Source organism: Rhinolophus sinicus, chromosome 4 (assembly GCF_057876585.1).
Source record: "Rhinolophus sinicus isolate RSI-liver-muscle chromosome 4, RSI-T2T, whole genome shotgun sequence".
Lineage (NCBI taxonomy): Eukaryota > Metazoa > Chordata > Mammalia > Chiroptera > Rhinolophidae > Rhinolophus > Rhinolophus sinicus.
This window is the reverse complement of record NC_142504.1, coordinates 61,356,035-61,381,492: the sequence shown is the minus strand read 5'-3', so window position 1 is coordinate 61,381,492 and position 25,458 is coordinate 61,356,035. Positions and strand designations below refer to the sequence as shown.

Below are 25,458 nucleotides of genomic sequence, written 5' to 3'. Positions count from 1 at the left end.
TTGGCGGAAAGGCGGACAGCAGGTTGCGCGTCCGGTGGGTCCAGCCTCTAGTGAGACCATAGTGGTATGACTCCCCTACCTATGGCTCCGTGGGTGTTCCTTTTTGGCCTCACCATATCCTGCGTTCTTGTGTGGGGAGCGGGAGCAGAGACCCTGCAGGCCGCTCCGCACGACAAATGGCGCAGCGAGCAGGGTCTCCTGTACGACACTAACACAGAGTAAGCACCTTACAGCTTCTCCCTAGGCTCCCACAGTCTGTCACTCTTTTGCAGGATGGTTATTTTCTCATGTAGTCAGTCCCTTTTGTAAAAAGAAGCCACATCAACAAGGACTGTCAGTTGCAAGGGGCAAAGAAAATAAAAAAAGAATGCAATCTGAATGCTTATATTTAAAAATGAGACTGGGGGGAGGGAGGGAGACATTGGCTCACACAATCAAAATTCCCAGGATAGATCTGGCTTTAGGTGTTTTTAGGTTTAGATGTTTAGAGGGGCACCCTCTAAGCTCCACTTCCTCAGATGGGCTCCATTCTCAGGTTCCACAGAGTGGCCTTTGGCAGCTTCAGGATCATGTCATTGCAGCACCCAACAAGAGTGGAAAGAGAAATTTCCTGATGGAACTGCTTGACCTTGATCACCCAGAGTGAGAGCATGCATGGTCTTCCCATACCCACACACTATGGCCGAGCTGATGGACACCCTTCTTGTCTTAGCCCCGGTCACGAACAATGACCTGAAGTCCTTGGCTGAGTGGGAGAGGCTACAGTTACTTTGTGACTCAGAGGAGACAGAGAGAGTGAGTAGAGGCTGCGTGGCAAAAGCAACAGCTGCCTGCTACACTGGCTGACCACTATTAGAGGATTTTGACCTTCTGCCTCCACCAGGATGTTAACATACTCATGTTGTGGTCACTACCACTGATCAAAACCGATCATATAACACCCCATCCAGTTCTCAGAAACAAGGCCAGTGTATTTCCTCTCCCAGTAGATTCTAGAACTACTTGTTCCTAGTGGATGCAATTACTTTGCTTAATATAAGATTCTCTTCCACACATCAGCACCAGTCCCAGAGATGGAGACAGGCTGAGTATAACCGTGATAGGGCCTGTATCCAGCTAAAAGCAGTAGTCCCAACTCTACTTGCTGACAGTTTTATCTCTCAGAAATCTAAGGAAGAAATGAAAGAAAACATTCTGAGCCAACAAGTATTAGAGAAGCAGAAGAAACCTGGGAACCTTGGGAAGCTTGAGGCCCAGTGCCAAAGGAAAACCCCAGGCTTTCAGGGAAGTAGCAAGATAGAGGCGCAGAGGTGTTGTAGACTGACAACAGCCAACAGAACTGTGGGGACAGAGCCAGGAGTGCAGTTTCCAGACTCTCGCCCTCATGTAGAAAGGTGCTCACTCGGGTAGTAAATGGCCATCAACTGTGATTGGATGGCCATCAGCTGTGGCTAGTTGGCTGTCAGCTGTAACCAGTGAGCCATTGGCCACTATTATAACTGCCGTGGCTATGCTAGCAGCAAATGGGGGCTAGCAAGAAGATGGTGGCTGAACTAGCAAAAGTGGATTGCAGTTAGCACGACGGGTTGCAGCTAGCAAGTGGGGATGGTTGGTTGGCAGAAAAGCAGACGGCAAGTAGCAGATCGTGTGGCGCCTCCTTCCTGTGTCTCCAACCCAGCTGCCAGCAAGACTATAGGAGACTATCTATTGCTCCGTGGGTGTTCCTTTTTAGCCTCACCATGTTCCTGCATTCTTATGTGAGGAATGGGATCAGAAACCCCACATGAGTCCCTGCATGACAGGACCCTGGTTCTTCATAGGGAAGAAGGAATTTTCTAAATTGTGCCCTGAAAGCTGGCTGACCTCCCTGGTAAACTTTTCACTAGACTGACATAGTTATAGCTTGTGAATGCTCTGCTCACACCTGTGTGGGCTTCTTTGACTACCTGCTTTTAAAGAGTTCCATGTTTCACTCAGCAAATTCTTTTTGGCTATCTGTTGTGAGCATAGTCCTTGTTCTCTGGAAGCTCCTAGTTTAGTAGGAGGAGAAAAACTGCAAGTACCCCTGTGGGGGCAGAGTCCCAGAGAGGAGTTTCCAGGCTCTTGGCCTCATGTGGAAAAGGTGCTGGCTCGGTTATTAGATGGTGTCGTGCGGGTGTCCCTACTCACTGCGCCGTTTTTTGTGGGAGGCAGCCTGCAGGGTCTCTGGTCCCGCTCCCCACATAAGAACACAGGATATGGCTAGGCCCAAAAGGAACACCCACGGAGCCGTAGATAGGGGAGTCATACCACTATAGTCTCACTGGAGGCACCCTAGTCTTACTGAAGGCTGGATCCAAACAACTTGCAACCTGCTGTCCACTTCTCTGCCTGCCAACCCACCGACTGACCAACCAGTGGAGCTGCGGCTGTTATATCAGTGGCTAATTGGTTACAGCTGATGGCCAACTAGCCACAGCTGACAGCCATCTACTACTCGAGCCAGCACCTTTCCACATGAGGTCGAGAGCCTGGAAACTGCTCTCTGGGACTTTGGCCCCACACTCCACCCCTACAGGGTCTCGCCCCATAATCTACATGACAAGCATCTTCCGTGAGGGTCCCTGTGTGAGGAACCTAGAGGTGAATGCAGTTATCCTGGACACAGCCAGGCTCTCTGGACACAGCCTGGGTTTCTCAGGGCACCACCAGTTCTTCTGAGCACAGCTTCTTAGGGTGCCACCAGTCTCCTCCTGCCCTCCTGGCAGGCAGTGTTGTCACACTGTAACCACGCACCAGGGCTGTGGCAACACTTGAGGAGGGTGGTGAGCATGCCCGCGTGTCACCGCTTTCGCCACCCGGATCCGGAGACGGAACTCTCCTACCGACGTCTGTAGGCTGAGGCCATGTAGCACATTCACCCCTAGAATGTACTCCGGAACGGGGGAGACATAAACCTTGTAGGTATGAGGGGGAAGCCTTCCTATACCCAGTGGTAAGGAAACGGCTTTCACAGTCACAGTTTTCCCCCCGTAGCCATCAGTGCAGATTGCTGGTCCAGGGAACAGTTCTGGGTTCCCATAGACAAGACTGCAGTCTGCGCCAGTGTCCACTAGGGCCAAAACCCTCTGCACATTAGAAGGGGACCAATGTATGGATAGGGTCCCTGCTAGTCCCCTCTGATTGGGTACCTTGGCCCTACCCCTAATCAAGCTGAAAGGAGTCGGCCTCAAGCGGCTGCATGAAGTCCTGGAGGGACACGGGTTGCGCTTTCCCAGACTTCTCCTGAATTGCTGTTCTGGATGCAACTGTTTCCAAAGTTCCAACAAGTGTGCATTGGGTTGTCGGTCCATTTTTTCCCGATGGAACCCCTGCTGTCATGAGATCACGCCACATCTGTGCACGTGTTACTCTCTGAGGTCCGCAAACTCGCCCTTTTACTTTTGGTTGGGCTTCCAGGTCTCGACTGCTAGGACCTCCTGTCTTAACTTCCTTTGCCTCTGGCTTTCAACATCCCCTAGGGTAGCCATGGCAATCGTAACTTCATGAATCCGCTGCCCCACATAGGGCATAAGAATGGCAACCAAGGATCCAAAAGCACTCGCAGGTGCAGTATCCAAAACCAGATCTCTCACGCTGGCTGTAAAAAGCTCGTCATCCAGCCCCCACATATTAGGGTTGAAAATAGCATGTCTCATACCTATTTCATGGATGATTTGAGTAAGTTCCGTATATGACTGCCATTGACTGACAGTGTCTGGCAGCTCGCCAGCCTGTCCCCATACTGTGCGTACCGCAGCAGTGAGCCACTGCATTAGAGAGTGGTTTCCCTGGTCTTGGACCAACCTATGGCAATTCTGTAACCTTTGTCACAGATGCACTGTCACGAAGGCTAGCTTTTCCATCTCGCCTGGGGAGCAGAGAATGCTGTCTGCTCCCTCATCCCATAAACGTAATAGCCAAGCCGAGACTTGCTCTCCAGGGCGCTGTCTGTACCGCCTCCCCAGCTCCTGCAACTCAGTGGGAGTGTATGGGGTGTAGATCGTGAGCTCAGTCACAGCTGGGTTGCCGGCAGCAACGCCCCCAGGGCCCAAAAGTTGCTCACGTTTTACCCTTTGCTTCAAGATTGGCCGGGCTTGGGGGTTGGGAGCTACATTGTCTCCACTTGCTTCCTCTGCCTCTGCTTCAGAGTCTCCACCTTGGGGCCCCTCTTCTAACAGGCGGACCCGAGCTTCCAGCGCTTCCAACCGGGACATCTGGTCTGGCACCTGATCTCTTTCATTAGGCGCATTTTCTGTGTTGAGACTCAAGGCCATGAGGAACATCCAGCCCACCCAGCCGGCTGTAGCCTTTGCTTCCTCCGGCAACCGCTCAGCCAAAACCTGCAGGGCCCCCTTCATTCTGGCCGGAGAGCCATCCATGTCCTCCCACCCCTTCTTGGGGGTCCAACTCCTGAGAACAGTGGCCACCGGGCACCACATACTGTGTGGGGGCCACCTTTCCTCCTGCCCAGGGTCAGACTCCATTCCTACCTGGCCAGAATCTAGCTTGCTGTGCCAGGTGTCTGAGTGGGTGGAGGCATCGGTGTAAGATATCCGCAACCCTTGGAGCCTACAGCAGCAACCCACCGAAAAGCCGGTGATGCCTGCTATGGCCAACAGGGCGGCATGCCATCTGGAGGATCGAGAGGACCACCAATTCACCGAGGGGTCACGTCTCTCCCAGGCAGACTGTACTCCCCATCTCTGGCACTGCTCCTCATGGGCTTCCCGAGACTGAGTTTGCACACGCACAAACTGCTCTACCATCCCTCGGAGATCTTTGGCCGGCACCATACCCTGCTCGCTGCGCCATTTGTTGTGCGAGGCGGCCTGCGGGGTCTCTGGTCCCGCTCCCCACATAAGAACGCAGAATATGGCTAGGCCAAAAAGGAACACCCACAGAGCCATAGATAGGGGTGTCATACCACTATACTCCCACTGGAGGCACTATAGTCTCACTCGAGGCTGGACCCACACGACCTGCAACCTGCTGTCCGCTTTCCTGCCTGCCAACCCACCGACTGACAAACCAGTGCAGCTGCGGCAGTTATATCAGTGACTAATTGGTTACAGCTGATGGCCAACTAGCCACAGCTGACGGCCATCTACTGCCTGAGCCAGCACCTTTCCACGTGAGGCCGAGAGCCTGGAAACTGCTCTCTGGGACTCTGTCCCCACAGATGGCCATCAGTTGTAATCAGATGGCCATCCGCTGTTACTAGTTAGCCATTAGCCACTAACAGAACTGCTGTGGCTACGCAAGTCGGGTTAGGAAGTGGAGTTGGTTGGCAGAAAAGCAGACGGTGGTTTGCGGATCGTGTAGCTCCTGCTTCCTGTATCTCCAACGCAGCCACCAATGAGACTATAGTGGTATGAACCCCCCTATACATGGCTCTGTTGGTGTCCCTTTTTGGCTTCACCATATTCTGTGTTCTTATGCGGGGAGTGTGACCAGAGACCACACATGACAACCCCCTATGACAGCTCACTATCACCTCTCCCTGAAACTCAGCAGTAGCCTCCTAAAGTGGTCTTCTCTTCTGCATTGCCCCTTCTGCCCCAGCAGCTTTGTAATACACGTGTGTCATCTTCTGCTTCAGAGTCTCCCATGGCTTCCATCACAGGGAGAGAAGCCCTGGGCTCTGCCTTGGCATGTCCTCTGCTGTCCTCCCTGCCTCTGCTGCCTGCCTTCAAACATGCCTCCGCCTCACCTGGTCCATTGTACTTGCTCTTTCCTCACCTTTCCACACTAGTTTTCCACACCTTCTGTCTTTTTCTTTCTTTCTTTCTTTTTTCCTTCCTCCCTTCCTTCCTTCCTTCCTTTCTTTTTTTAAATATTTTTTTTGTTGTAGTTGACATTCAATATTATATTAGTTTCAGATGTACAACATAATGATTGGACATTTGTATAACTTACAAAGTGCTCAACCCGATAAATCTACTACCCTTCTGACACCACACACAATTATTACAATATTATTGACTGTATTTCTTATGCTACATTTTACATCCCTATAACTATTTTGTAACTACCAATTTGTACTTCTTAATCCCTTCCCCCTCTTCATCCATGACCTAACCCCACTCCCATCTCAAAATATTCTCTGTATCTATGAATTTCTTTCTGTTTTGTTTGTTCATTTATTTGTTTGTTAGATTCCACATATAAGTGAAATCATACGACGTTTTTCTTTCTCTGACTTATTCCACTCAGTGTAATAGCCTCTAGATCCATTCTAGTTGTTTCAGATAGCAAGATTTCATTCATTTTTTTTATATGGCTGAGTAATATTCCATTATATGTCTGTACAACTTATTTATCCATTGATCCATTGATGGACACCCAGGTTGCCCCATGTCTTGACCATTGTAAGTAATGCTGCAATGAATATATTGATGCACATGTTCCTTTGAAGTAGTGTTTTGGGTTTCTTCAGATAAATACCAAGAAGTGGGATTACTGGGCCCATCTTTTCTCTTGTTATAGCCTTTATTTTAAGATCTATTTTGTTTGGTATAAGTATTACTACCCCAGCTTTTTTTCCCTCCACTGTCTTGACCAGAAATCACACCTTCTTTCTTTCTTTGTTTATCTTTTCCTTTTCCTTTGTTCTTTTTCATTTTTTCTCTCTCTTACCTTTTGTGTTTTTTTTCCATTTAAGCCTCAACTACAATTTACGAGGTCTGCCAATTAAGTTCACAAACTTGTTGCAACAATGTTGCTAACCTTTTTTTATATCAGAGGGATTATTCGTAATGAATTTGTCCCAACTGGACAAACAGCTAACCACATTTACTATTTGAAAGTGCTTAAAAGGTTACATGAAAAAGTTAGACGACCTGAACTTTTCGCCAGCAATTCATGACTCTTGCATCATGACAATGCACCAGCTCACACGGCACTGTCTATGAGGGAGTTTTTAGCCAGTAAACAAATACCTGTGTTGGCACACCCTCCCTACTCATCTGATCTGGCCCCCAATGTCTTCTTTCTTTACCCGAAAATACAGGAAATATTGAAAGAAAGACATTTTGATGATATTCAGGACATCAAGGGTAATATGACAACAACTCTGATGGCCATTCCAGAAAAAGAGTTCCAAAATTGCTTTGAAGGGTAGACTAGGTGCTGGCATTGGTGCATAGCTTCCCAAGGGGAGTACTTCAAAGGTGACCGTAGTGATATTCAGCAATGAGGTATGTATCACTTTTTCTAGGATGAGTTCACGAACATAATTGTCTGACCTCGTAACTCGTCAGAGAGGATTTCTGGTGCCTTCCCTTTTAATATCCATTCTACTCTCCTGGTCAATTTTCTCTGTGTACACAGGAGTTACCTCGTTTATTTTCTTGTCTGTCTCCACACTGGCCTGTAAGCTCCTCAAGAGTGTGACTGTGCCTATTCTGTTTGTTTCATGCTCCAGTGTGACCTCATTGTAACTGATTCCATCTGCAACAGCCCTATTTCCAAGTAAGGTCACATTCTGAGATACTGGTGGGGAAGGGATAGGACTTGAATATATGAATTGGGGGGACACAGTTCAACTCATAGCACACAGCATCTGTGGGGGTTCTGTATATCACTACCGTGGTTATGAGGCCTATAGCTATGTTCAAACAACCCTAAGTCTACATATAGCCCAGGTATGAGATTTTGGGGAATTGAGGCCTTCCCAGGAATCTGGTGCCCCTTGTTTTGCCTTGTGACTCATTTGTGCTCTTTTTAATGGTGTTTTCCTGTTTCTTTCTGCTCAATTCTGTCCATTTTCCTCTTGTACTCAACTAGTTCACTTCACATTTTCTCCAAGCTATACTCCCACCCTCCAGTCAAATCCACCCTTGGTCCAATTATCAGCCATCTGAGTAGCCTCCTGAGTGGGTTCTTCAGGAAGTCTGTGCCAGGCCCCTTAAGTGACATGTACAGCACATGTTAGAAAAACCAAAAAGGGTCAGCTCACTAGGACTGGAAGATTCTAGACATCATCATCTCCAAGGAAATGAATTTGGAATCAGAGCTGATCAGATGAATTAGAGGGACCTCCAGAGAGGTAGCAAGGGCTGTTGTCCAAGCTGGGTAATGGTGGGAATGGCACTCAGCTTCATGGAACTTCTGTGGAGCACAGTTGCTACAGGTGGACTCAAGAGACTGGAAAGCAGACTGAGGAGGGCTTCGCCACCACGCCAGGTGTTCAGGCTGTCTTAGAAGGTGCCAAGAGTTGGGAAATGTTGTTAGCAGAGGAGTAACAAGACTAAGTGACTGCTATAGGATTTAGCGGGTATGTGGAATAAATTTGGAGCTGGGGAGTAAAGATACATGGCTATCATGATTGTCTTGGGAAAAGACAAGAAAGACCTGAAATTGCATTTGGGAGGGAGGATGGAGAGGAGAAAGGGATCTGCTGCGTTTCTGAGACAGAACAACAGAAATTGGTAACTCTCAGTGTAATGACGGAATAAAGAGGTGATATTCTGAAAGTTCTGACTAGAATAACTAAGTTAAAAGGAAACAGGGGAAACTCGTATAACTCAACAACAGGAAGACAAACAACCCAGTTAAAAATGGGTGAAGGACTTGAATAGACATTGCTCCATAGAAGACACACAAATGGCCAACCGGCACAGGAAAAGATGTTCAGTGTCATTAGACATTAGGGAAATACAAATCAAAACAACAATGAGACATCACTTCACACCCATTAAGATGCCTATAATTTAAAAAAAAAAGAAAAAGGAAAATAAGTATTGGCGATGATGTGGAGAAATTGAAACCCTTGTGCATTGTTGGTGGGAATGTTCAGCCAGTGTGGAAAGCAGTTCAGTGGTTCCTCAAAAAGTTAAACACAGAATTACCATGTGATCTAGCAATCCCACTCATAGGTATATACCCAAATGAATTGAGACCAGGGACTGAAATAAATGCATGTACTATATATATACTATATACATGTTCATAGATGTGGTGGTTGTGCAATATTGTGATTGTATTGAATGCTGTTGAAATGTTCACTTGAAAATAGTTAACTTTATATTATGTGAATTTTATCTCAATAAATGATTTTAAAACAATAGGAAATATGGCACATGAGAGGAGGAAAGAGCACGTTGGAGGTGCACGTGTTGAGGACCTGTGGGGCAGGCATTTGGATGTGCTGACAGGGTTTTGGGCATCACCAATGCTCAGGTTATACTGTAAGGGTCTCACATTGACATCATTTCCTTTGGGGACATGAAAAATGGTAGATTATGGAAGTAGCTTGGATTTACTGTAACTGCACTATTGCATAACATTTGCTGTGGGGCTGATGATATCTTTTGGGTCAGGTGGCTAAATGTTAAGATGAGCAAGTTGCTTTGTGATAAGTTTAATATTAGAAAGATGCTAAGAAACAGGTCAACATCAACGCAGATAACTCTCCTCACTCCTGTCTCAGTCAACATTTTTATCAGTGATTTAAACACATAGGAAGTCCACTCATCAAATTTTCAAATTACCTAAAGCTTAGATGGCTAGTGAATGTGTTGAATGACTATCAAAGACATTTGCTCTTTGAGGTTGCCCAGAATCCACTTTTCCTTCCTTTGGGTGTCAGTGTTTGGATTTTCGTTTGGATACCGTTTTTTCCTGTCCATGTAGCCCATGCATTTCTGAATGAAGTGAACCCAGTGCCAATTCTGATGTGTTCCCTGATTGGCTTAAATTGATCTTCATATTCCATCCTCCTGGCCTTAGTGTTTGATTCAGACTATATGACCCAATGTAAGTCCAAAGGACAGAAGAGAAGTTTGGGGACCTTGGAGAACAATGATGCTTTGGGCTTCAGAGAGCACAGTCTTTTCTTGCTTTACCTGTTCACTTTTCCTGTTGGCAAGAGTGCCCTTCCATCACATATTGGAAGGGATGCTCTATTTTCCTACTGTATAACAATGAAGCGTGGGGACCCCAGAAACTGCTCGCAGCCATCTTGCAGCCACTAGGAGAACCAGGCGTAAGATGCAACTGACCTAAAGAAGGCAGAAAGGGGAGGTAGAAATAATCAAGTTTTTGGTGACTTTGTTCAGCCACTTGATTGTAACCGGAAGCACCATTGGACTTCACAGTTTTGTGAGTCAATAATTCCCTTTCATTGTTCAGACCACTTTAAGTCTAATTTTCTACTACTTGGCAACCAACAATGAGTGTCCTGGCTGTCACAGTGATGAATCAGTCTCCAGAGATCTCACTAGATCATATTTATTAAATTGAATGTTTGTTAAATTGTTATATTGCAATTTGGTGGATATAAATGTTGGACTTTTTTACTTGGTTCCAGAAAACTTATGCACAGGTACTTTATGGCAAAATGAAGAAACAAGGTCTGGGAGTTTCCACTGACATTAAGCTCCATGTGATATGCAGTTAGAAAGACCTGGTTTTAATTCCCAGTCTTTTCACTTACCACCCCTGTGACCTTTGCAAAAGAGATATTGTTTGTAAGTTACCCAGCACAGCACTTGACTCAGAGTGGGTGCTGATAGAGCTTAACAGTGGCAGAGTGGTCATGATGTACGCATACTAGCTTAACCTGTAAGGGAATGTATGACAGAAGACCCGGAGTAGTGGGCTTCATCTATAAACTCTGCTATTTTCTCTCAGACTCTCTTGGATTTGTCCTCCTCTGTCCATCCAAAGCAAGTGATGCCAGCTGAGCCTCAGAATTCCCAGAATCGTCCTGTTTCACACATCCTGACTGGACCAAATTAGGTCACTCACCAGTCCTGTGGCCAGGTTAATGGGATGCATTGGTTGGCCTGACTTCAGTCACACACTACCACCCCCAGATCTGGGGTTGTGGTCTGCCTCCCTAGAACCACATGGATTCCTCAAGAAAATTGGGAGCGGTTTGGGGAGGGACAGAATGAAAGCTAAAGAAGCCAACATCAGGAATTGCCTCAGATGGCATCATCCTGAAAGCTAATGCAATCTGACCATGTTCCTGCAGGTCTAATCTGTATGAGGGAGGAGGCAGTTGTCTTCCTAGCCAGGCTGCATCTTGGATTGATACTCCATTCTGAACATAGATCAACTAAGGCTCTTTCCAAAGAGTGCCAGCAGGATGTCAGGAGCATTTGAACCCATGCCATGTGAGGAAGGACATCATGATAACTGGAGGATCAAGTTCTTCTATGAAACCTCCTGAGGGAAGTCGTACCAGTAATCGCTGTCATTTCTGAGTGCTATTGCATTGCCAGGCATCGTATAAGTTCTCCTCCTGCATTGTCTCCTTTCTCCCGACAGCAGTCCTTTGAGGGAAGCACCAGACCTATTACATAGTTCTTACTGCCCTCATTTGATAGATGAGGACACCAAGGACCAGCGTGGTTAAATAACCTTCCGAAAGACACACAACTAGTAAGTAGAAAAGCTAGCGTTTAATCTCAAGTCTCCAGGTCAGGTTTCTCTGACCTTAGCTGCACATGAGAATCCTATGGGGGACCTTCTTTAAAATACCAATGCCTGGGTGCTGCCGCAGACCAATCATTGGACTCTCCAGGGTGGGTGTCGTGTCATGCGGGGGTCTCTGGTCCCGCTCCCTGCATAAGAACGCAGGATATGGTGAGGCCAAAAAGGAACACCCACGGAGCCATAGATAGGGCAGTCATACCACTATATTCTCGCTGTTGGCTGGGTTGGAAACACAGGAAGCAGGATCCACACGATCCCCAGCCTGCCATCCACTTCTCTGCCAACCGACCCCACTTGCTAACATCCGCCATCCACTTCTCTGCCAACCAACCAACAACCAACAAGCTCCCAGGTGATGCTGATTCTGCTGGTGCATGAGCCTTCCTTTGATTAGCGAGGTCTCAGACTGGCTAGGTGGAGGTTAAATTGATAGATGGCCTTCAGTTTCATGGGAGGACCAGATTCTATCAGCAGGGTGTCCAGATTTGTAGCTGCCTGCCTGGGGGAGCTTCCCTCGTGCAGGTCCTCTGAGAGGGGCTAAGGCCTGCTTTCAGGAGTGTGTGGCTGGCCTCCGTCACAGAGGGCTGAGAGTCCTCATGCTGAGAATCGCTGAGTGCAGTGCTGCGCTGGGAGCCTGCCTCTGCAGTTCATCTGGATGCAGAAGTTCACAGATCAGCGTAAAGATGGGAAACATCTGGTTCTGCCTCTGTGGCCTAAATGCACACCACTTGGAGGTCGGATGCAGCTAGGCCCCGAGATGGCCTTTACCACACTCCCCTGTCATACCCACTCCCGTGTTCCTCAACCACAGAATTCCCAACTTCAGGGGTTCCACAGCTTTGGGGTTGTCCTTAAGATTTTTACTCTGCTACTCTTTGATGCAGAGAATCAGCAATTCACAGTATCAAGGTTCTGTATAATTTACTCAGGATCAGATCATCGGTAACTTGCAGAACTGGAATTAAAATTCATGTCTTTTGATTTTTTTTATTCCTTTTTATTTTCTATTGTGCTCTGAATTTTGTTTTCAAACTATTTAGATAGTCATTTAGCCAAATAGGTTTCTGCAAATGTGAAAAAAACAAAAAGAAAGAAAAACCCAAAAACGACTAACCAGCAGCACCAAGGCATGGCTGGCTGCCCAGCTTTTTGTTAGAACAGTTATGCTGCCCGGCGGACGGCCCTGCCTCCTTGCACACCCTGCCCGTGGAATGACTACAGTGGTAGATTACCTTGTCAGTCCTGTTTACTGCAAGCACACCATTGAATTCCCTCCCTGCCTGCCCTCACATGGCTCCTGTCCATCTAAGTTAAATACTTCTCTGTACTTAGCAGCCGTTTAAAGCTCCTTACCTTCCTTTCTACTTAAGTGCTCACTCCATGGCCGCAGTCTGGTTCCGGGGTTTCCCATCCTGGTCTATAGTCCCCAAGTCTGTGTAGTGTGAAATTTACCTTCCACATACCACAGATATTTAAAAAAAAAAAAAAATTTCTTTACACATCACTTTAATCTTTTTGCCATTAACTGTTTATCTTACTTCTTCAGTGAAGTTTTTCTTGAATAATCCCACTCATCTGAATTCATTTTTTCTGGTCCCCTCCTATACACTGACACAAAGCCTTCCTGTTAGACCCTCATGCAGGAGCTGACCCTGTACCTCTGACCAGCCCCTTCTCTTGCAGATCACTCAGCTTGTTTGTGAGGAACCATCCAATTCTGTCAGCCCTCCACAGTCTTGACAAATTCCTATGGGTGTGAGTCCTTGTGGGGCACGTTCTTCAGTTCTCTCCAGCTAGGGCACCCAGTAAATTACCAAGGTACTCCAAAGGGTGGGTCTTCTCACCCAGACACAGCTAAGCAACGAAAAATTGCTCTTGGGTGAAGATCAACACTCACCCAGAGGTCTGTTGGCTAATGTTTAGTATTCAGTGTAATCAAAATTCAGTATAAATAAAAAATTTTAAAAACCTGTGCAGTTATTACTAATTAACACAGCTTTATATTTATCTAGTCCTTTACAATGTAAAAAGTGTGTGTGTGTGTGTGTGTGTGTGTGTACTTATATGTAGATGCCCAAGGCTCTATTCTCCCTGCTCCCAAGCACACACAGCAACACACACACCTCAGAAGCTACTGAAATGCTAGGAGACTCAGGCAAACCCACAGAAAAGGCGTGATCCAGAAAGCCCAGCTCTGAGCTTTAAACTCTTCATCGTGGCACAGCAGACAAAGGGCATGTCACGGGAGAGCACCTGCTTCTCCTCTAACTTTTCACTAATGCAAATGCTATAGAGGGGTCTTATTTAAAGCCACTGCCACAGTGCAATGAGTCTCAATCAGGGCACTGGGAAGGGAATTATTAATTTGCCTGGGAGGTGGGAGAAGAATGACACTACCCAGCAGAGGGAACGATGTTGTTGGGTCTTAAACCATGAATCAGAGTTTCTCGGATGGACAAGGACATTTCTCAGATTGACAGAAGAAACAATACAGAGAACATGATGGAGGCCTGGAAAACAATGAGTTGCGGCAGGTGAAGTGCAGATCCTACCAAGGGCTGTGTCAAGGTCATTTATTAGAGAGGGCAATCTTAAAGGGAGAGTTTTAGACACCGCTCTGTGGACGGTGGGGGACCAGCATGGCATGTGAATATGTCCTCATAATAGTTCACTCATAAGGGAATAAAGATTGAATAAAAGTAGCGACAACTGGGGAGAAAAGAAAGCCCTTGAGAGTAAAGAAGGAGGCAGAGTAACCCACATTTGGTTGCCAGCTTGATATGGGGCCCCAAGAGTGATAATTGACAGGTTGCCCACCATGCAGGAGTTGGACTGGAAGTGGTGGTATGCCATAATGCAGAGAGCAGACAGGTAACGAGAAAGCCAGAAGACGAGAAGAGGTCTGGAGGCAGCATGTCTGATAAAGAAGGAATGCGACTGGGATCAGATCCCCCCGCAGTGGGGGTCTGATGAGGTCCAAAGGGAATTTCAGTATTCAACTAAGACTTAGTAGATACTGTAGCAAAAGCTGTGGAATTCATAGCCTGGACTCCAGCTACTCCCCTGAGCTCCTCATTTGTATCACCACAGTCTTCTTGACTTTCCCACTGGTGATGACCCAGACATGTCCCACTCAGCAGGGGCAAGACTGACGTACGCTGATGGTGCAGAGCGTGTTTGTCACCCCTCAGTAATGCACTGCCATCTCTCCTGCGGTAGCCTTCAGGTGGCCTGGCTACTTCCACTCTCCTTCCAGTAGACTTTTATTACATAGTGGCTGTGATCCTTCCAGAATGGATATTAGATCATAGCACCCCCGATCAAACCCACCAGTGGCTTCTTGCCAACCCTAAAACAGGTGCTGTGTGAGCATGGTCAGGCCCTTGTATCCTTTCACCACCTCTGTTCTTTTCATCTTAACATCTTTTCATCTTCCTTCCATGCTCCTCTTGAGTTTCCAAGAACACGCCAACTAGTCTTACCTCAGGACCTTTTCCCAAATCGTATTTCCCTCTTCACATTGTTCAGATCTCTACACTAAGTCACCCCAGCCGAGAGGCCTTCCTGGATCAACCTATTTAAAATTGTCCCACCCCCACTTGTTGCTCTTCATCCCCTAACCCACTGTGTTTTTTGTGGCATTTATTACTGAGCAGAATTGTTTTCTTGTTTTTCCATATCCCGACTGTTAGTTCTGTGAAGGCAAGGACCATCTTTTGTTTACTGCTGTGCCCCCTAATTGTGGAGCAAGGTTTGGTAAACAGTAGGTGCTCAATAATATTTGTTGGATGAAAGGAAGAAATAAATGAACCTTGACATGCTGGGCAATGTGCTAAGAATGCTTGTACCTGTTATTCATTGCATGCTAAGAACATCCCTGAAAGATAAGCAGACACACTCCCTGTGGGGCCAATGAAGAAACAAGCCCAGGGAGAGTGTCATCATTCCATGTCACCATGGAGTCCTGGAACCCAGGAACTCAGATGGATGGTGGCCTCTCTGAGAGTGAAGGGTCATGGGCGTGGGCACAGGCACACTTGTTACTGGAGGAAATGTGCGCATGTTCGTGCTCAGCAGCAACCTCTGTCACCTCTGAAGTCAAGACATGGTTACCTACTAACCATAAGAATTCAGGGATGGGTAACAGGTACGGTCAGGATAGCGATCAAGGAGAATGGACAAGGGAGCTTGCCCAGAATCTCAAGAATATAAGTTGTGTGGAAGGTTCATCTGAGGTTGGAGTCCTGACTTTGTGGTGATTGCAGTCACGACAGATCTCTGATCTCTCTGGAATCTCATAGGCCCAGGAGCAGAAGGTGTTTTGGAGCTTGATGTGACAATGCAGTCAGTACCCAAAAGGGTGAGGAGCTCAAGGGTCTTAGAATGTAATGGGAGGCATTGGACTGGACCCAAACTGAATAGAAGGGAAGCAGAGTTAAGAAAGGGCTGAAAAGGGAGCTAGGAAGGGACTGTGACCTGGACGCTCAGTGGCATGAGGAGCAGAAGGCAGGAAGGATATGTGAGAAGGGGAAAGGGGTAACTGGGGTGGTCAGGGGGACTTGGAGGAGTGACCTTCTCAGGTAGGGCAGTCCTGGAGGATCCCAGCGGAGCCATCCTGGGGGGTGAGGGAGGATCCCAGCGGGGCCATCCTGGGGGGTGAGGGAGGATCCCAGCAGGGCCATCCTGGGGGGTGAGGGAGGATCCCAGCGGGGCCATCCTGGGGGATGAGGGAGGATCCCAGCGGGGCTATCCTGGGGGATGAGGGAGGATCCCAGTGGAGCCATCCTAGGGGATGAGGGAGGATCCCAGCAGGGCCATCCTGGGGGATGAGGGAGGATCCCAGCAGGGCCATCCTGGGGGATGAGGGAGGATCCCAGCGGGGCCATCCTGGGGGATGAGGGAGGATCCCAGCAGGGCCATCCTGGGGGATGAGGGAGGATCCCAGCGGAGCCATCCTAGGGGATGAGGGAGGATCCCAGGGGGGCCATCCTGGGGGATGAGGGAGGATCCCAGCGGAGCCATCCTGGGGGATGAGGGAGGATCCCAGCGGGGCCATCCTGGGGGATGAGGGAGGATCCCAGCGGAGCCATCCTGGGGGATGAGGGAGGATCCCAGCGGGGCCATCCTGGGGGATGAGGGAGGATCCCAGCGGAGCCATCCTGGGGGATGAGGGAGGATCCCAGCGGGGCCATCCTGGGGGATGAGGGAGGATCCCAGCAGGGCCATCCTGGGGGATAAGGGAGGATCCCAGCGGGGCCATCATGGGGGATGAGGGAGGATCTCCATCTTGGAGAGTGGGAGGCCCTGGGTGTGGCTGTAGGAGAGTTGGATGATGGGCCTGGGATGAGGAGAGTGTGGAAGGGAGAAGCCCTGGTATTGGAGGGATCCCAGATGGACTTTGCTGAGGGCAGGTTTGGGGTGAAGGTGAAGACTGTCATCTGTGTACCCCCATACTGGGTAAGTGCCAGAGCAAGTCTGGAAAAAGGGGTCCTCTCTCCATATGAGCAGAGCAGGGCATAACTGACTAGCTTTATTTTTAGGCATTTTTTAGTAGTAACAATGGCTGAAAGAACAGTGTAAAGGGAAGGGTGCAAGAGCAGAGAAGGAGAAAGAAGTTGTTTTGAAACGTAGGTCATTATCAGCTAAGTGTAGGGGGAAGGTGTCAGTGCCAGGAGGAGGGTGACAGACATAGGGGACATACCGAATTCATAAGCAGCCAAGAAACAAACAGCTGTTTAGCCTCTTGATCAAACTGAATTTCCATTTGTTCACTGATTGTGTAGCTGACTACAAGGTCTGACAATTAAGTTTGGGAATTTGCCACCGTGCGCTTACCTTGGAAGCACTGTACAAACAGTTCGGTAAGGTTTCATAACCTTGATATTTCAGTATCTCACAGCTTTGTTCTTGTCGATGTGTGGTGGTGTCTTGCTGAGTGGCGTTCATTATTGTTGTTGCGTGTTCTTGTGTGCCATTGCGAGAATGTCTGAGCTTGAATTAGAGCAATGAACAAACATTAAACTTCTTGTTAAACTTGGCAAGAATGGAAATGAAATCAGGGACATGTTAGTCCAAGTTTATGGGGATAACATCATGAAGAAAACAGCAGTGTACAAATGGATTAAATGTTTTCCTGAAGGGAGAGAACACGTCACTGATGAAGCGAGGTCAGGGTGGCCAGTAAGGAGCAGAACTGACAAAAACATTGCAAAAATTCATCAAATCGTTCGTTAAAATCATCGACTGACTATAAGAAGCATAGCAGACCAAGGAAACACCGACAGAGAAACAGGAAAATCTTAACTGAAATTCTTGGCATGACAAAGGTGTGTGCAAAAAGGATCCTGAAGGAGCTCACCGATGAACAAAAGCAAAGGAGAGTCAAAGTTTGCTAAGACCTTTTGGAGAGGCAAGACGATGTTTTGGGCTGTGTTATCACTGGTGATGAAACACGGGTGTATCAATATGACCCTGAAACAAAGCATCAAAGTGCATAATGGAAGTCAGCCAATTCACGACCAAAAAAGTTCCGTCAGTCCAAATCAAGAATCAAAACAATGTTGCTAACCTTTTTTGGTATCAGAGGCATTATTCCTTATGAATTTGTACCAACTGGACAAGTAGTTAACCAAGTTTACTATTTGGTAGTGCAGAAAAGGCAGTGTGAAAAGGTTGGATGAAAACTACCTGAACTTTTCTCCAACAATTCATGGCTCTTGCATCATGACAATGCACCAGCTCACACAGCACTGTCTATGAGGGAGTTTTTAGCCAGTAAACAAATAACTGTATTGGAACACCCTCCCTACTCACCTGACCTGGCCCCCAGTGACTTCTTTCTTTACCCAAAGATAAAGGAAATATGGAAAGGATGACATTCAGGCCATCAAGTGTAATACAAAGATAGCTCTGATGGCCATTCCAGAAAAAAAGTTCCAAAATTGCTTTGAAAGGTAGACTAGGCGCTGGCATCGGTGCATAGCTTCCCAAGAGGAGTACTTCAAAGGTGACCGTAGTGATATTCAGCAGTAACACTTTATCTAGGATGAGTTCACGAACTTAATTGGCAGACCTCGTACATGTCATGCGATTTTTAAAAATTTGTATTGACTATTTGGACTTTTTACAAAGGACTTATGTTCATTTCTTTTTTGTGTTTTTATTATTTTCAAGTCAGAGATTCTCCAAATCCTAATACATTAATTTTTCTTTTGTTTTTTGCTCCCCTTAAATTGAGTGTTCCTGGGAGCTTTGGGGAGCTTTGATCATTTGGCTGGTGAAATCTACATCTACACCGGCTCTCGGTGTGTTGATAGCACATGGGTTTAGGGTTCTCCTGTCCTCACTCTGTTCTTCTCAGATTCTGGGGTTTCCTTGTGTCCTTCCCCAACTGCACTGATTTGCTGAGAATCCTCCCCTGCGCTGGTTTCTGAGGCTTCACAGTTTTCTACATGTGTCCTGTCCATGTGGCCTTTCGTTTGTGATTTTTCTTCGTAGAGGACAGCTGGGCACAGAGGGAGGCCAGGGCACCGTGTGGGCATGTGGGAGGCTGACAGACCTGTTCTGGGGTCCTGCCTCTTTCCCTTGAGGTCTGGGCAGACCCTTTGCTTGGCTGAGCCCTGGTCTTCATCTGGCAGAGGTGTAGACATTCCTACCTTGAAGCATTGCTCTGGGCAGGAAGGGGCTAGCCTGTTTGATGGTCACTGCCACAGTACCTGGCTTGGTGGACTGTGGAACTTTGTGAGCAATACACGTATGTGCCCCATTTGATTGTATAGTGCTTGTGGCCATGGAACAGAACCAGTGAATGTAGCTCTTAAATTCTTCCAAAGCAATGCTCTCACTTCGGGGGAAAGTGTCCAAGTTCCTGATTCTCACTTAACCCCAGAGGCCCCCTCTCCCCCCGGCCCTTGGTCTCCTCTGAGCCCTGTTCACACCCTGAGTTCCCAGCTTGGCTCCACCCAGTTTGCCAGCTTCCCTCACAGAGCTGTGTCCACACCGGGCTCTGTCCTCGACACCCATGGAGTGGAATGGCCGCCCAGCAAACCTCAGTCAACTAAGCAAATGACCATGTCCTTGTCGTGTTTTTGGATGTTTTGTAGTGGTTCTGACCCCTACTTCCATTTACTTGACAGCTTTTTTCTTGTGGGCTAACTATGTGTCAGGCACTGTTAGAGACTCTGGGGATAGGTCAGCAAGCAAGACAAGTGAAAAGCCCTCCCTTTGTGGCGTTTCCGTCTTCAAGGAACCATCCTCATTCTTTCAGCACGCCCAGGTCTCTCTTCCAAATAGACTCCTTGGTTAATATTCATTCGGGTGTTAAGTTTTTAAAACATGTATTAAGTTTACTCTGTGCCAGGACTGCTCTCAGCATTTTGTACACATTATCTCATTGGCATCTATACCACTTCCAACAAAACTGTTTGGAGGCTAATTAGTGTTCTCATTTTACAGACGAGAAGCCAAGGAGACAGACACCCAGTCTGGATTCTGGCCCGTGTTTACACACTCATGGGAGCTGGGTCCTGACTCAGGTTCAGCCCCTCTAACTCCAGGTGCCATACCTGTCCTCACTGCCCCAGGCAGCCTCTCGTTTGATCCTGGAATGCACCTTAATCCTTAATTCTGTCTTCCTGCTGGACAGAAATGCATCGTAGATTCTTCTTCTCCCCCGACATCCAGTGCAGGTATGTGTCTGTCAGGGCTTTCAAGCTCCCAAGTTGCTCCCCTGCAGGCTGTCAGAATGAGCCTGGTTGCCTTCCTGTCTGAGACCACCCATGCCGGCTCCACAAATGGTACTAGTGAGTTATGCTGTCCCCCCACCCCACCCCACTCATGTGTCATGGCTCCACAGTGGGGGCAGCAGGACCATTTTCGTGGCGGGCCACTACTGTATCCTTGTCCTCCCTTTCTGAGCCTTTTCACCACATTTCCCCTCACCTTCGTACTCTCTTTTGATCTCGAAAATCCAGGCCCTTGGAGAAATCAGACAGTATAAAATATGGAAACTGCTTGGGAAGTAATTGAAGAAACACTGTGACTTTTGAAACCCATAGAGATAGCACACCTTCTTGCTCGCGTTATTTAATTTTTAATAGCAGATTTAATTAATGGAGATCAGGTCTTCTGGTTTCAGATGTGCATACAGAGTAGCTTAGAGGAGGAGAAAGAGGGGTGGCCATTTATAGGGCAGAGGAAAAGACTCCAAAATCAGGAATCAGAAGAGTCCAATGGGAAAGAAAAATCCCCCAGAAATAACAGTTCATGATCCGCAGGTGCTAATTACTATGTGTGGATTCAAAGCGTGCATTTCAGAGAGATTTCCCAGTGACTTGTACATGGGTAACATGTGTAGTCCAGGGTAACAGGACTCCTTTGCAGGCACAGGCGGTGTCTCCAGGCACTGTGGGAGTGTGCTGTAGGGACCCAGGCACTCTGCTGGTACTGCGCTCCACCATCTACACAGCTGCCAGAATGATCTTTCCAAAGTACAAATCGACCCTGCCACTCCCTTGCTTGAAAAAATAAAACCTTTGTCCCCACCCCCCACCCCCGTCGTTGCCTACAGGATGAGGTCCAGGCTTTCAGCCTGCAGTTGAGACCCTCCTCCTCTCCACTGGGTCCAGGCTGACTTTCTATGCAGCCCCTTCCCTCACCCTTGCACCTGGTGTGACTATAGCATCTACAAGGGATGCCTCATGCTCCCTCATGCTGCTGCCTCTGTATATAGGACCCCCCCTCATTACTGGATCATCTCTCTTCATCCTGTAAGACTCAGTTTATTAAAGTGGATGTACCCTTTGACCCAAGAATTTGACTTCTAGAATGTACCTTCAGATACACTTACTTGAGTACAAAGGTATATATGTCATGATGTGCCTTTCAGCATCGTTTGTAATAGTGGAAGATGGGCCGCAACCTAATGTCTGTGGTGGGGGAACTGCTAAGATGAGCTGTGGGCTGCCAAGTCCTACAACGGGTTGCTATTCAGCAGGTAAAATGGATGAGACCTCTGAGAAGTAAATGAAGAAATAAAGAGTGGGTGGCTGCACAGGTGAGCTCATTTAGGTGTGCACAGCAGAGGAGGGGAGAGTGCTGGGGTCCAGTCTGGCGAGAGGCTTACTGGTCCCCTAGTACCTATCTTCTGTCCTTTCTGCTTTTGCCTTTTTAAACCATGTGTAAGTATTGCTTTTTCAAAAACATCATTTAATGTTAAAAAAATTTTTAGACCTTGGTCAGTTTCTAAGAAGCCAATCTGACAGTCTCTGCCAGGCTGCCCTTTCTGCCCCCCACAACACCTGGGACAACTGGTCAAATGTCCCATTGTAATTGGGATGTTGCGTTGTCTGAGACCCCTGTGAGGCCCGGAAGCAGGCACACTCGTTTTGGAATCTCCTGGTACTCAGTGGATTCCCAATATAAACGTTGGTCGCCCCCAGTCTTTCTAGAAGTCCCTTGATGGTGGTATAGTCCAGGAGTGTGTGGAGTGCCCTGCCACTCCTGGCAGGGGGCCCTGGGTGCACTCCAGCAGTCACAGGAAGTCTTGCTGGATGGGGGAAGCCAGCTCAGCACTCCCAAGGTTGGACCAGGACCTTCATGTGCCAGGGGAGCAGCGGTGGGGTACTCTGCAGGACCCATTTGGTCCCGGGGTCTGCTCGAGCAGATCGATGGCAGAGTGGGTGGGTTGTGACAGGAAGGGGACTTCCTTTGAGTCATTCTGTGAGACAATAGAGGAAGCTGCAGTGGGGTAATCACAACCACTTCTTGGCCTGTGGGCACTTCCTGTGACAAATCTAGCTGACCACATGTTGTCTGAGCTCATGGTCAACTCAACCGCTTACAGAGTTCACCCTAGCCAGGCTGTGTGCCTGGAGATAGAGGCTCAGAGCTAAGGCACTGAGCTACCTGTCAGCCCACAGCACGCTGGGCTCATCTGGGACAGGGATACTCCCTTGGAAAGGGACATTGATAGGTGGTGGGGCCTGGAAGACAGCGACCTGACACTTCTCCAAAGAGTAGAAGGCCTGCACCATGAGGCTGTCTTGTGGGAAGGGGAACAGACCAACGTCACTCAGGGATGCTCAGGTAAGGCACCTTAGCTTCAGAAAGTTCCATGTGCAGTGACAGTGGCTACAGTGGGTAGGGTGTGTACCATGAGCCAGGCACTACCGGGGACTGACTCAGCCACCTTGTGAAGGAGGGAGTACTCTCTTCCAGCTAGGAAACAAGGTTCAAGGAAGTAAGTGACACAAAGGACACAGCCAGCATGTGCCAGAGCAAAAGTTAAAATGTGGGTGTCTGGACTGTCAGGGCCCATGAATGGGAGGTACAAACTGAGTCTCAGAGATCCCCATCAGGGTGTCACAGAAGAGCTTCTGCTCAGAGCTGAGGGAAGGACCTGATGTGACTTGAGTCTCTCCTTACTCCCTCGCCCAGGGTAGTCAGTGTCGGTTGAATGTCAGACTGGTTGAGGCAAAATCATGATCTCTTGGACGGCTCCAGGAGACACACTATGCAACTGGAGTGAGCACATACCTGTGGGAGCCAGAGCAGCCTGGCTGTGAGGGGAGGAGAACCCCTGTTTATTTCGTGCCTGTTGTGTGTTAGGAGCCTTTTCCTTGCCCAGCCGCATGCCTGATGGCCATCAGAGGCAGGTATCAGCTATCACTCTGCGGACAGTTCAGAGGTGAGGACGTGAGCCAGGGAGAAGCAGCGTGACCTGCCCAGGCTCATTCAGCAGCTGGGGGTAGAAGGCCTGGCTTTGGCCTCACCCTAGCACCTCCCAGAGCAGAATTTCTGCACCTATGGTTCCTGTCCCAGGTGTGTTGCGTCAGGCACACCCTTCCATGTGCACCTCCCATTGGCTTCTCCCTGAGATCGTGGTACAGAGATGAAGGTAAGGGCTTGGTCCAGGACCAGACTCTACCTTTGATGTCCTGTAGGCCCTTGGGAAGGTGCTTCCTGCCCCACCTTAGTTACCTTCCCTGCAGACAGGTGATGGGGCAAGGTATTTTCCCTACCTGGCTGTAATCTGGGCTCCTGTCACCTTTCCTGTCTATCTAAGGAGGGTTCATTCCCCTCGGGCAAGGCTGTCCGTGTGCGTGGCATCTGCTGCTGTCTTGTTACCCTCCCGGGGGAGGACTGACTGCCAGCTTTGTGTTGGGCTGTCCTCTGGGTGGTTTTATTCTTGGGAATGCTTCCTGTAAGAAGTCATTCTGCCTGGTCGTGAGCCTCACGGCACTCTACTTGGAGTGTGGTGGCAGGTAGACCTAGCAGATGTGGTTCTATTGGTTTCAGGAAACAAGTAGAGAGCCCTGGGTTCTGGGCCTGTGTGGCATGCAGCAACGCACCTCTGAGGCACAGAAAAGTGGAGTGACTTACCCAGAGCCACACTGTGGTGGCCATTGGGGTTCCACCCAGCTCTACCTTGTTGCAAGCCCGGCTGTTCCCCACACCAGCCTGGCTCTGTACTTGCACATTCATTAGGTAAGCTCAGGAAGGACAGAAATGCATGCCTTTGGAACTGCCTTGCAAGGCTCGGGATGGATGGTGCCATGCCGAGAAGCGTTTTGGCCTTGGCAGGCAGCAGGGCACATGCCCAGCTCAGGATCACTGCCACTTGCTGGGTGACCTTGGGCAAGTCACTTCATCTCTCTGGGCAGCAGAGTCCACCTATAAAATAAGGGTTGGACCAGATCCAGACACCACAAACTTTTTCTTTAAAGATGATAGACATCTTAAGCTCTGTGGGCCATACAGTCTCCGTTGCAACAACTCAGCTTGGCCGTTGCAGCACAGAAGCAGCCATAGACAATGCGTAAACAAATCCTGAGTATGGACATATTCCAATAAAACTTTGTTTATAAAACCAGGTGGTAGGCTGGGTTTTGCTCATGGGTGGTGGGTTGCCAACCCCTGCACTGGAAGATCCATGTGTGCTTCCATCCTTTTCTCCTCTAGGATTCTGTAGCTACAATTGGTCCAGGGTGGAAGCTAGACCCAAGCTGTCGATCAATCACCAGTTTGCTTTGATGCTGACCAAGAAATTAGCATCTGTCTATTTTTAACACAGTTGCATCCCGTGAGGGGACCAGAGGGAAACTTCAGTGTTTGTAACCGGTTCTTTTTTTCTCTTTGCAGAATGCTGAGATGTATAAACTGTCTTCACAGCAATTCCATGAGGCAGCTTCAAAAATGGAGGGCACGATAAAGTAAGAATTTGTTTATTATTTGTAGACTTAGCCTGTATTTGTAAAAATTCCTGCACCTGGATTGAAACCTGCAACCACCTGCCTAATTTCAAATTTCTCAAATATCACAGAGGACCATCTGTTACTCAGTTCTCTCACCTGGATCTGAGGCAGCCATTGGTCATTTGTAATTGGCCACATTAGCACTACTTCTCCCCTAGCAACCTTGCAAGTGGGAGTGGAGCTGCTGTAGACAGGCAGGGTTGTTTCAGGATAGGTGTCCTGCCAGGCCAGGTGCTCGCTGTCAAACCCCCAGGGAAGTCTATTGGCTCCCCCATTTGCAGAGGTGGTTTTGCTATTGGCCCCCCATTTGCAGAGGTGTTTTTCAGAGGGGTCTGTTCTCTGTGGGCACCCCCACATGCCTGGCCCTGTGCCACAAGCTCTTGCATGATGATACTCAGTGGGGCCCCCGCTTTATTCCCAGAATGGCTGGGGCTCAGGGACATTGCTGGCTCACTCAGTTGCACAGTGCTGAGCTCAGCATTCTGTCCTCCATCTGTCGTGCTCCTGCACTGTCAGGGGAGGCCTCAGAGCCAGGATATCAAGGGCAGGAAGTACATGCTATGTGTCCAATACAGATTCAGGGTACAGGTCATTGGAAGATCTGAGGGGTTCCTGTGGGGAAGGGAGAGCCAGGCCTGTGCTCTGGGTCCTTTGCGTGAAGATGGTCTCTGTGGGCCTGGTAGACCTACATAAAGTAACTGGGAGCTCCAACCGACTCCCTCTTCCTCCCTCACGGGCCTCT

At 48.4% G+C, this 25,458-nt stretch overlaps 1 protein-coding gene across 2 annotated transcripts in view; it reads left to right on the top strand.

The window, feature by feature from the left end:
• Positions 1-25,458, top strand: part of CHCHD6 (coiled-coil-helix-coiled-coil-helix domain containing 6) — a 360,080-nt gene that overhangs the window by 285,435 nt on the left and 49,187 nt on the right. For both annotated transcript variants that reach the window (XM_074340468.1, XM_088797872.1), the window contains exon 6: positions 24,604-24,674. In XM_074340468.1, the coding sequence (XP_074196569.1) occupies positions 24,604-24,674 (71 nt within the window). The remainder of the gene's footprint in view (positions 1-24,603; positions 24,675-25,458) is intronic.